We start from the raw sequence: 12,484 nt of genomic DNA, 5'->3' as shown, positions 1-12,484 counted from the left end.
CATCCCTAAAATAAGTAGTGTGGACATTATTAAAAGACGGGCCCTTGCCAGCCAATGAGGTACTGTGACAAGCCTTTCCTGTCATACCCTGGAGTCTCTTTTCAAGAACCACACTTCTTTGTGTTACAAAGAAAGTATTCACTTGTGACATAAAAACAAAGTGTATTTGTGTGTAAGAGAGTCTGGCACTTTCAAAGAGAATACAAAGTGTTTCTCAAAAGAAAAAAAGAAAAATCGTGAATGTTTGCATTTACTCTTTCCAGGCACCTGTTATAACCCTAATGAAAATCTCCCTGAATACAGATGCTATATATTATTTTTAGGGTCCTTAGAAGAGACACCTTGGTCCCTTTCTTTCAGCATCTGGTTTATTAAAAAGTAAAAAGCACAGTAAAATAATATTTAAATCTTGCTATTTTAACTGCTAATATTTAAAAATCATAGCCATACATTTAATGGGTTTTCATTTCAGTTCTCTCTCTGTGGTGATTGTATGTAGAAATTCATTAGAAGATAACATCAAAATTCTAAATCTAAAATACCAGCCAAGTCTCCATCCCCCAACCACTCATGAAAGGCCCAAGATGATTCAGGGAAAATCAGAAATGTTCCCATGCATCTTCCCCAAATCACTCATAGTGGAAAAGCCAAATTTTACATTAAACTAGACAGATTGTGAAAATGTATCTTTCCCTGTGTTGCCTGTGGCTTCATAACCATAATTTATAAAGGGTTACATTCCAAAGAGTCTATAGAGTTCAAGTGCAATTTATACAATACATTAAGAGTTGTGCAGACCAGAGCTTGTGATGGTGGCCACATTGTGCTAGAATTTTCTTGTATATTTTTCAGCTATTATTAAAATTATGATGCACATTTGGATGAATTTTAAGAAACTATAGCTAATCAACTGGTGTGTTATTAAGCGTTCATTTCTTAGAATTCATCACACAGATATTAAGAGTTCTTGAAGCTGTATGACATGTGGTTGACTCTTCAACTTGTTAGTGGTGTGCTCATAAGTCATTCACCAAGTTTTCTTACCTATGACGTTCTAATAACAGTAGCACCACATGTTGCTGTTGAGGGAATCTAGCAGCGAAGCACTTAGTGCAGGACTGGTGCCTGAGAGTGTTCCGTAGGTGTTGGCTGCTATTTATTGCTCAATGTTATTTCTTATCCCTTGTGGGATGTTTGCAAGGCAAGTGAATGAAGTTTTAGGAGAAAAAAGAATGTCTTGAAGTTGTAAGTGTAACCAAGAATTTTAAAACATCAGCTCTTTAGTGTGATGGTTCTCAAGGTAAGATTCCCAGGTCAACAACATCATTCACCTCACCTGGGAAGATGTTAGAAATGCAGATGCCAGACCCTACCTCAGACCTCCACTCACAAACCTTGGTGAACAAATTTGCCAGATGACTCTGAGGTGCTGAAGTCAGAACTAAGCTTCATAATAGTGCTTCTCAGGCCTGGCTGACATTGGAGTCACCTGGGGTGATTAAAAACATACAAACGCCAGGTTTCACCCTAGAACACCTGGGCAATAAGTCTAGATTAAGGGTCTTTTGAAAAGCGCTCCATCTGGGTTTTTTTTTTTTTTTTTTTTTTTGTGCAGCCAAATTAAGGACATTGTGAAAGTTACATCCTGGCTTCAGAATATTTTTAGAGTTCTCCCAGCTTATTCCAAAATTCTTTCAAGGTTGAAATGTCACTGTGTTAGAGCCCTTAGCAATCCTGAAATTTAGTAAGGGACACTAGGAAAATCTACTTGACTACTAATACAGTAATGAATTAAGGACACACTAAACTGAACTTTAGGAACCCATAAGTCCCTCTTGGAATGCCATCTGTGATTAGCACCCCAGTTTTTTTTTTTAAATCGCCCAAAGATTAGAAATCCTATAAAGACAATTATCATTGTCTTAGCCAACTGTACTCCTGCTTCCTCCGATGTCCCATTCACCAGTTATAACAAGTCAGTAACTTATGCCACAGACACTTTTCTGGAAGTTTTCTGTGAGTCCCTGCAGTGAACAAGACAAGCTCCTGCCTTCACGGAGTGGGCACCAGACTGTTGGAGGTTCTTGTTGACATTTCAGGGTAGTGTCAGAAGCCTCTCCTTAGCTGGAGAGTGCAGAAGGATCTTGTTCATCAACATTGAACCCGTCACACAGTGGGTGATTCCAATTCCAGGTGAACCAGGGCCACCTGCAGATGTGGATGCCTGTCCCCGGATCCCAGGGCTTCCTGGAGTGCCAGGCACAAGAGGACCAGAAGGAGCTGTGGGGCTCCCAGGACAGAGAGGCCCCCCGGGACTAGGTATGAGCCTTACTTTATTTGTTATTTGCATCACATATTGCTGAAATGAAAGCCTAGGTGTTTTATTGTATAGCTTTTTGTATGGAGCCTAAACCACTAGTAAAAGTGAAAATTTCCTTATTTATTTCCACATAGATCTAAAGATTTAATCATGCACTACTAGATCCACATACCTCTGAGAAGTGTTCTATGTTGAGCTCCTACTTAAATCCTTTATAGTTGGCTAGCTCTGGATGCAGAGTTTGGAACCCCTTGGCAAGACAGCATCCTGAATGTCTAGGGGATGCCCTATCAATCACCTTGAATAGCTATTGACTTGGTTTTAAGTGAAAAGCAATTGAGTTGGGCTTTGGTGGAGCAGAAACGGAGCCTTCAAGAAGGAAGAGAAGACGTGTAACTTAGAAGAAGGCTAGGGTGAAGGAGGGTGGCTCTGACTTTGTGCAATGACTGCATTATTCACTCAACCTAACTGTACCTGGTGTGACCATTGTCAAGGCAGCAGGATCATTAAGGGTATTTAAACTGAACGATTCTGCGAACAGCATTCTCCAAGTGGTTTATTTTCTTCTCACAGATCCCCTCCATGATGAGTAATTTACAAAGAGATCAGGCAGTCTGAGGCTAGGCATCTAGAAGTCACTGCTTTCTTGAGACCAGTTGGTAGTGCCCATGAGTCCAGAAAACCTGTGTGCAGATTATTAGAAGGCCAGTCCCTCTCTTGTTTCCTCTCTGCCCAGCTGTGATTTGGGTTCTTCTTGGTTCACAGAGAAAGGAATTAGAAGTAGAACTGAGTTTTCTACCACCAGTTTTTCTTGTGATTCCTAAGCATCCAGGAAGTGGCCCCTTACTGGGAGTCTGTGTGGTTCTCAAGTGGAAGCAAAACATCTCTGGAGCCTTCCTCAAAATAACAGAGGTTTTTGTTGTTGGTATTTGCTGCATTGTTTCTGTATTTGTGCACAATCTCAGTGTCAGTTGTAGTGACTTTCCTTAAGAGCCTGGGAACACTGGAATTGGGTTGGTGCTTACTTAAGGTCTTTTTCTCTGTCACTCAAACCAGGGTAAAGCTCTGTACCCATCAGTGTAACTCACACACTCTCATTTTAAAACCCAAACATATATGTTGTGCATATGTTTGCAATATCTAGGGTTCCCCCCTCCAACAACTTTTTTAGAAGTACTTCTCACAAGTGGAAGATGTGACCTGCAGTGAGGTCCAGCAGATTCAATTCAGCAAATACTTCCAGATTCCCTCTACACTTTGTAAACTACAGTGCTATTGTGGGCAATTCAAAGATAAATAGGATGATTTCTTCCTCCAGGGTCTCCCAGCCTTATGGCAGAAATAGCCAGTGGAACATACGTGACTCAATGGCAGATTGTAATTTGTGTTTTAATGGAGTTGCAGCCCAATGGCACAGGAGAAGAGGGCACAGAGAGGTTAAATCCATGTGGGGGATTGCAGGACTGCTAAAACCCAGCAAAAGCTGGCATTGGAGCAGAGACATAAGTAAAGACTGGGCTTTGAGGAGCCAGAATCGTCCAGCAGGAAGGAGATAGGAGCACAGTGGGGTAGGTTGGTCTATTAACCTGGGAACTAGGAATCAACTCTATTCTTGATGCTCTGAGTATGGGAATAGTAGCAACTCAACCCCACTACCAGAACTGCTGTAGCAGAATCTTTGTTTGAACAAGATCCCCAGGATTTTTGCATACAAGCTCAAGTTTGAGAAACCCTAGCTTTATTATATGAATGCTGTCTTTAAAAGATTCAGCTAAGAATAACGCCTTCCATAGTGGCTCAGTCTTAGTTGTAGGTCCATGTTGCCTGAAGGAGCTTAAAAAGGGACTGGTGCCCAGCCTCATGTGAGACCAATAAATATGGAAGGAGGTGGGGCCTGATTGTTAGTGCTTTTAAACTTTCCACGTCTGACTGTGGCTGGCAGCTGGGTTGAGACCACTTCCATGTCTCAACATCAAAATTGAGAGCCGATGGATGGTTGGATTCACCCATCATGGCAGATTTGGAAAACAATCAAAAATAGTAATTGAGAAGAACAAATATCAAATGGGTAAATTCTGTGTGCTATCACCTGATAGTGATCCTGGGCATAGGCAAACTCTCTCTCCAAAAACTGAGCTCCCTAAGGAGGCTCTGCTTGCTATGTGGGCCCAGGTGTGATCACCTTTATTCTCTAATTCCTCCTGATGTAGGTTAGAAGGGCTCTTCTGCAGGGGCCCATCCCTGGCTTCTTATGCCCTCTCTTTATTAGTGTCCCTGACCCTGCTGGCTGGCAGTAGGGACATCCCAAGGCCACCTCTCTGCCACAGAATGTAAATACTGCTAAAACAAAACAAAAATATTGCCTAGTTCTTCCAGGCGAAGCATCACCCTCTCTCCAGGGTCTGGAGGTGTGAACTGCATTGCCCTGTAGTTCAGTCCCCCTGGGGCTCTTTTTATCCTATTGTGCGCCTGCTCTGAAGCCATTACTGTCTTTTGAGCCCCTCTTCTTTTATACAGCTTCTGGATTCCTGTTTATGAAGGAGCCCTCTTCACCCTCAATAGTTTCCGTTTCCCCTCTCCCATCTGGTCTCTCCTTGCTATCATCCTATCCAGTTACTAAGGAGACAAGTCTATCAGGAGTGTCTAAAGTGGCCTGACCCTGAGCGACATGGTCACCTGCAGCACCTATTGCTTGCTTTCCGTGCTTTTCTGAAGGTGATAATTTTGCAGGTGTGTGTGGCGGTGGGGGTATACCACCCTTTTGGCTGGTTGTGTAGAAATAGCCGCCACTAGAAGAAACACCTCCCCACTCCATGGCATTGCTGGTTTCTTCCTGTTTTACTTCAAACCTTCTCTTTCCCTAAGCCAGTTTCATTACCAGGTGCTGGAGCTTGGACTTGCAGAGAAAGCCAAAACTTTTGGTTCGCTCTTGCCTAGGTTAAGCAGGCGACAGCTGAGTATAACTTGGCAACAGATAGGGATCCTCCACCCAGAGGTCTAATGCTTTCTCCTCACAGATGCCTTTGATCTGCAATGTTTCCTCCCAGCCCTTTCCAGAACAGCACAGTGGCTATATGCCGAAATCATCTTGTCAGGGGCTCTGAGAATATCTGAGCTCAGTGTAGGGGTCCTTCCCAAAGAACTGATGTTCTCTTTAAAGCTAGTGGAAAGGGATATGGCAGCTCATACCTGGGGAGATGAGGTTCCCTTCCCCAGGTAGGCTCTGCTTCCCCGGGTAGGATGACATCTTTTTTCTCCCTTAATCAGAATATTGCATTATTTCATTGTGCCATAATTTATTTAACTACCACATTCATGAATTATTTATTAATTGCTTTAGTGCCAGCTGCTCTGCAAGAAACAAATTAATCCAACAAGGCCCTGCCCTTTGGAGCAACAGGCTAGCAGAAAATGAAGGGATTCACTGAATTAGCGTAGCTGTGTGGAGTGTTAAGAAAGGGTAATGTGGGAATCCATAACAGTGGAACTTAACCTGGAGCCAGGGACCGAGGGTCACAAGGGATATTTAAGGCTTTGATTCTCAAGCTTGATGGAGCATCTGAATCCCCCGAGAGCTTGTGAAAACACAGATTGCCAGGCCCCACCCTGGACTCCTGGCTTGTTAGAGGGCTCTGAGATTCCTTATTCATAACAAGTTCCCAAGTTCCCTGCTGCTACAGGGACCCACCTCAAGGAACTGCTGTAATTGAAGTGTTTCCATTTTTCACCATAATAAACAGCTGGTAATGAATATCTTTCTGGGTAATGAATAAGCAACCCATAATCACCCATAAGCAGCCCTGATTGTAAAGGAGAACAAACTAACATTAGGAAGGAAGATTCTGGGTCTGGACTACTCGTACTGTGCCACATAAGCTCTCGGTGATGCAGTTTCTGCATCTGTTCAAAGGGCTGGCGGTGTGATTTACATGAGGAAATATCAGGGAAAGCACTTAGAACTGACCGGATAAACAGAACATCTTCTTGCTATTGTTAGTGTCAATGTTGTTTCCTTAAGATAAATTCCGGGTAGAATTTCTGGCTTAAAGATTAGGCAGAAATATGAAAAAGATAATAACAACAACAACACAACAAAAAGAAGAGGCAGAGATATAGGATTTTCAGAATATACTACCACTTTTATTACCAGAAAGAGCTTAGCTTTAAATTTTAATTTATAATTGGGAACAGTCATTCTCAAAATGTGGTCCCTGGAAAGAGCAGCGAGTGGGAACTTGGAAATGTAGATTCCTAAGCCCCACCCCAGCCCTGTTGAGGCAAAGTGGGAGGACCACTGTTTGAGGACTTCTTTGGGCTTCTGTTCACAGAACCAGCAGTACCTGTGCCATTAGGATGTTTCTCAGATGGGGTGGCAGGGAAAGGTCAGAGGCCAGGGACTGGACTACAGGTAATTGCAATTAGGGCCTGGTCTCGGGCAAAAGAGGCTCAGGGATGAGCCTTTCAGAGACAGGACAGAGAAGGAAACTCTGTGGGAATATCTGATTTCTGCTGGCTTTCCAAAACCAAATCAACCCTCCTTAAGCCTCCATGCATCCTTTCCTTGACAGGGATGGTGATTTAAGGCACAGGATTTGGGTTTCTGTCTTTTCTTAATTCATCAATTTGATGGGCTGAGGCCCAAGTCAATGGGCAAAACTAGTTTCTTAAATGGGAGGGGGGATCTCAGTGAACTGCAGAGATTGATTGGCATCCTCAGCTTTGTGGGAGAGCAGAGGAAGGAGGCAAGATGCAAAGCCACTGAAGAGGTACGTTTTAAGGTTTTCTTGGGCCACCATTACAAAATGCCACAGGTGGAGTAGCTGAAACAACAGAGAATTTTACCACAACCCCGGCGGCTGCAAGTCCAACTTCAAGGTGTTGGTGGGTTTGCTTTCTGCTGAGGCCTCTCTCCTTGGCTTGCAGATGGTGGTCTTCCATGTCCTCACATGGCCTTTGCTCTGTGCATTCCAGGTACATACATCCCCAGTGCCCCTCTGTATGTCCAAGTTTCCTCTTCTTGGAAAGACAGAGTCAGATTGGATTATGCCCCACCTGAACAGCCTGATTTTAACTTAATCAATTCTTCAAAGGCCCTGTTCCTTAGTCATTTATTCTAAGACACTGGGAGTTAGGTCTTCAACATATCAATTTAAGAGGAGAGCAACACGAATCAGTCCCTAATAAGTTAATTTGTGGAACAGAGAGAAAACAAACAAAATAACAATAACAATAACAACAACAACAAACAAGAAGAGGGCTTGTAATTCAGGCAGCTGGAGCAGTAACTTTCCCAAAGACAATGACCACGTCTGCCACTCTGACCAAATGGAGACTTGGCCAATTCATTGATGTCTGGACAAAAGAAGTAACCAGGCACTTAACCCCTCCAGGAGCATGGTTGCTGCAATAGTCCCCAAGTTTTCATCCTCTAAGAATGTCCCTAGACCCTGGAAGGGCTAGGGTCGCAGCAACCTTTACACCTGGCCTCCTGGGGCCAAGTTTGCTGCTCACCATACCTGATGGACTCCATGGCCTGAGCCTTCTCCCTACTTGTTGCAAGCCAGCCATGGGCTGTGTGTGTGAGCTATGAACATTTGAGCACATGAGGGGACCGGACAGATGTTGCTGCTTTGACTGCACTGTGAGACGTGCCCTTTTCACTTGCTCCGTCTTTGATCCCACAGGGCACCTGAGATGGGTGTGGCCTTCCAAGATGTCAATCTGCTGGCCACAGGACATCACCAAGCAACCCCCTGAAACCTAATCCCTTGCCTTATTTGGGTTGAACTTTCTCGAATGTCTTTTCCCTCAATAAATAGGTTGGCTTCAAGCATTCTCTCTCTCTCTTTCCAACGGATCCCTAAGGTCAAGAGCCAACCCTGATTCCTGCAAGCAAAAGGTCTTTCTGTGTGTTGCATGCTTCTTTCGCCGTTTTCTTAGTTATTGTTGCAGCCAGTTTTTGTGAACCCAGCTCAGGTCACCAGCCTGGCTAGCTGATTTTAGCTATTGGCATAAGAGTATACCTTGTTCTGTGACTGCTGGGAAGAGTGACTTGGATAACCCACGTGAAGGGATTAGCCTGATACCTCGCCCATTGTAAACACTCAATTGAAAAGCTGTTTTAAAAATCTCTGGCTCCAAATTTAACTTAACCCCCAACTGAATCCTATTAAATTTCACTCATTCCTTCATTGAGGCTTTAAAAAAATTCATTCCAGAGGATAATATGTAATTATAAAAGCCATACATGTTTAAGTTTTTTTTCTAAAGGAAAAATACAATAATATCGAAGAAAACGGGAAAAGCTCTTTCTCAATGGCTCCTGGTCTCCTGCTTTGAGTCAGGCCCAGTCCTTTACAGGCTCATCTACTTAATGAAGAGACTCCTTTGTCCCAGCTGCAAAGTGGAGATGGCATAATTGTAGCTTCATAGCCAAGAAGAATAGATGAACTGGCGCAGCACAGTCAAGAAGGAAGCCCTGGGCTGGCACCTGCGTACACATGGCAATGGCCCCAGGAGCCTTGCTATTCTTACCACTGTCATGAATTTGTCCACAGGGTGCAAAGGAGAACCTGGCCTGGATGGCAGGAGGGGCAATGATGGTGTCCCTGGGCCTCCTGGACCTCCTGGACACAAAGGTGATGCTGGAGAGGCTGGTTGCCCTGGAGCCCCAGGTAAGGGTTTCTGTTTCTCCTCTTTTCTCTGATGCTGGGGACCTAAGATGCTCTGTCCTCTCAAGCAGCTTTGCAAACAGGATTTTCTTAGAAGTATTTGCCTTAGAAACCAGCTCAGCAGGTACTAGGGAGACATGAGAAGCCGGTGGCTATGTCTCCCATATTCAAATGGATGCAAAACCATCCAACAGATCTAGTTCATAAATCCTGGAAGCACTCTCCCAGACTGCTCTGCGTCATCACGAATGGCTCGGCTATTGCAGCTGTTCAGTTTTCAAGGTCCTGAAGGGCCCATCAGCCTGGTTTACTGTGGGATTGCCCTTGAGAGACTGCTGAGGATCTTGGGCACAGTGAGTGTTTCCAACCTGCGTCACTGGCTGTATGGCTTGGCCTGTGGTGTTTTGAGTTTACTTCTTATCCACGTGTGTATGTATGTAGGTAGATAGGTGGGTAGGTACTGGAAATGGAACCAAGGGGCATTTTACCTCTGAGCTACATACCCAGTCTTATTTTTTGAGACAGAGTCTTGCTAAGTTGTCCAGGCTGGCCTCAAACTTGTGATTCTCCTCTCCCAGCCTCCCAAGTTGGTGGGATTATAGGCAGACACCCTGGCATCTGGAACTTGATCTTATTGAAATAGCTACTGATACATATATATATAGAATACAGGGCTCTTAAGGAAAAAAACTGGGGGAGTAGGTAAGAGGGGAGATATGACTCTTCAGAATATAAATCTGAACTATAATGCAGGGGATGGGCGTGTAGCTCAGTGGTAGAGCACTTGCCTAGCATATGTAAGACCCTGGGTTCCATCCTCAGCACATCAGAAGGAAAAAAAATAGAGAGGAAAAAAAAAAAAAAACCAGGTAGCATTTCAGGCATGAGGACCCAAATACTTAAGACACAATCTTATCTTTGGAGAGCATCTGTCAAGGGAAGTCCACACCTGGTTGGTAATGAGCAGTAATGAACCAGGAGGGCTGGGTGGACAGTGCCTACAGCAGAGTGGAGCTTGGTTCTAGAAGATGCGGCTTTGGACAGTTGTTCCCTATACAGATGCACATCCAACATGCTTTTCTTTCAAGTATGAAATTTTGAATTGTGAAATCTTTACAGGTCAAACAAAACACATGAGCAGACCTGATTCAGTCCACAAGCAGCCACTTAGTAATCTCTGATTTACAGTGTAGATGGGGAGAGCCTGTCAGTCTTGCAGGAACAAGTTGATTAAAGCAAAAACAAAACACCTTTCATTTCAGAGTCTAACTTCACCTTTTGTTCTTGGCAATTAGAAAGAGCCAATTGGCCTGGTCACAGGTCAGCCCCTTTGGGGTGTCAGAGGGGACAGACCTTGCTTGCTTTTTATTGAGTGCTTATTTCCCATCTGCCAACAAGAATTCTAAAACTAGCCCTTCCTTCCACCTCACTCCCATATAAAAGAAGAGAACTTTGCAAGTTCAAGACCGGCCTGGGGAAAAAAAAAAGGTGTGGGGGTTAGCTCAGCGGTATGGCAGGCACCCTGTGGCTCAACCCCCAGCAGAGATAGAGATAGAAAGAGAGAGAGAGAGAGAGAGAGAGAGAGAGAGAGAGAGAGAGAGAGAGAGAAAGAGAGATAGATGGATGTGTGTGGATCCCAAGCCCCCTCCTCAGAGTGGAACCTATAATGTTTTGGTGTTTGGAGCCAGAGAGGCCTGGCACTTGTATGAAGACCAACTTTGAGGAGGCCTGCCAACAGCCAGGTCTGAGAAGGCAGGGAGACCACACTTAAATGTTCTTCTTCTTGCCAGCACTTACTACTTCCTAAGGTGCTTTACAACTTCCCATTTTGTTATGCTTATTGTCATTTCTTTTCCTCAAGTGGCATGAAGCTCAAGGAGGGCAGGGATTGCCCTGTTTTCTCTTTTTATGAGAATGTAGCTCAAGCACCTAGAAGTTGCTGGTACCAAATACAATCATCCCTGAGGATTCACGACCTGGGGTTGGTTCCAGGACTCACTGCAGGTGCCAACATCCAAGGCTGCTTTCCTCGGGCATACTATTTGTACATGACCTATGCACATCCTCTTGTATACTTTAAATCATTTCTAAACTTCTTTTAATATCTTATACCATGTAGGCGCTATGTAAGTGGCTGTTATTCTTTGCTGTTTAGGGAATAAGGACAGGGGAAAAAGTCTGCATGTTAAGTACAGATGCAATTTTTTGTTTGGAGTATTTTCAATCTGTGGTTGGCAGAACCCATGACTGCGGCACCTGCAGATGCAGAAAGAAGATGGCACTTGCTGGAGGAGTCGTGTTTGTGACTATTGTGGCACTTGCTGGAGGAGTCGTGTTTATGCCTGTTGTGGCACTTGCTGGAGGAGTTGTGTTTGTGTATACTGCACTTGTGTGAGGGGGATACTCCTGGAAGTGGCCTGTGTCCTGCTTCCTTCCCTCTTCTGAGTGCTCAGTACAGCACTGGAATAGAGGTTCTTGGAAATGTTTGTTGAACAGAACCCCCTAAGCTTTTCTTTTCTTTCCTGCTCCAGGCCCTCCTGGTTCCCCTGGTGATCCTGGGCCCAGAGGAGTTGGCCCTGGATACCTCAGTGGCTTCCTCCTAGTACTCCACAGTCAGACAGCTCAAGAACCCTCCTGTCCTGTGGGCATGCCCCAGCTCTGGACCGGGTATAGTCTGTTATACCTGGAAGGCCAAGAGAAAGCTCACAATCAAGACCTTGGTAAGGATATATCACAAGATTCCCTTGCCATTGGAGAATAATACCTCAGGGTTAATATTACAGATTCATCAATGTTCATCTTTTATGAGATTATTATTACTTCAAAAACTACTATGCTAATTGCCAACTATCTTTGGAGGTATCAAAGAAAATTATTCTGTTTATAGTTATTATTATCTGGCCACCTATTATTCATAAAAAATAAGATAAAATAAACAATTTTTCCACAATAAGGTAAATACAACTCTGTCATAAAAGGCAGTTTTTACTCCCAAATGTGAACTATTTAATCAGGACCTGGGGAGTTCCTGGATTTCATACATGTACAATGGCACATGGCCACGCCTGGTGGTTATACCTCATAGCACCTGCCAGCACCAATTTGTTGTTAAACTGCAGAACTTGCAGGCAAGGGTTTAGGTACTGGGTTCTGACAAACACTGTCTTTCCAAGACAGCACTGGTTGAGGGGCAGTGGGAATTGATGCACCAAGGGGACTGTGACCCCAATGTTAGAAAGAGAGTTGCAGGCACAAGCCTAGGGTGACAGCTGCTCACACATCCTTTCTCCTTGGGTTCAGCTGTGACCTTTCCCATCACAATTCCCTTGAGCACGGGACAGGAGGAAGAAGGAACATTTGACGTCTTATATATATATAAATTTCAAGTCCCAGCTTCAAATAACTCCTCTAGTTGTCACTCCCAGAGCCCCAGGTACCCCTCCTTCATAGGGTTGTCAGGCTGAATTTTCATTGTCTGCCTGCCTGTCTGCTC

General features: G+C 44.2%; 1 protein-coding gene across 10 annotated transcripts in view; it reads left to right on the top strand.

Moving 5' to 3' along the window:
• Positions 1–12,484, top strand: part of Col4a4 (collagen type IV alpha 4 chain) — a 128,821-nt gene that overhangs the window by 110,701 nt on the left and 5,636 nt on the right. For all 10 annotated transcript variants that reach the window (XM_078018111.1, XM_040267926.2, XM_078018109.1 and 7 more), the window contains 3 exons: positions 2,194–2,319; positions 8,878–8,994; positions 11,523–11,711. In XM_078018111.1, the coding sequence (XP_077874237.1) occupies positions 2,194–2,319; positions 8,878–8,994; positions 11,523–11,711 (432 nt within the window). The remainder of the gene's footprint in view (positions 1–2,193; positions 2,320–8,877; positions 8,995–11,522; positions 11,712–12,484) is intronic.

Source organism: Ictidomys tridecemlineatus, chromosome 7, assembly GCF_052094955.1.
Source record: "Ictidomys tridecemlineatus isolate mIctTri1 chromosome 7, mIctTri1.hap1, whole genome shotgun sequence".
NCBI classification, from domain to species: domain Eukaryota; kingdom Metazoa; phylum Chordata; class Mammalia; order Rodentia; family Sciuridae; genus Ictidomys; species Ictidomys tridecemlineatus.
This window is presented reverse-complemented; position numbering and strand designations above follow the sequence as displayed.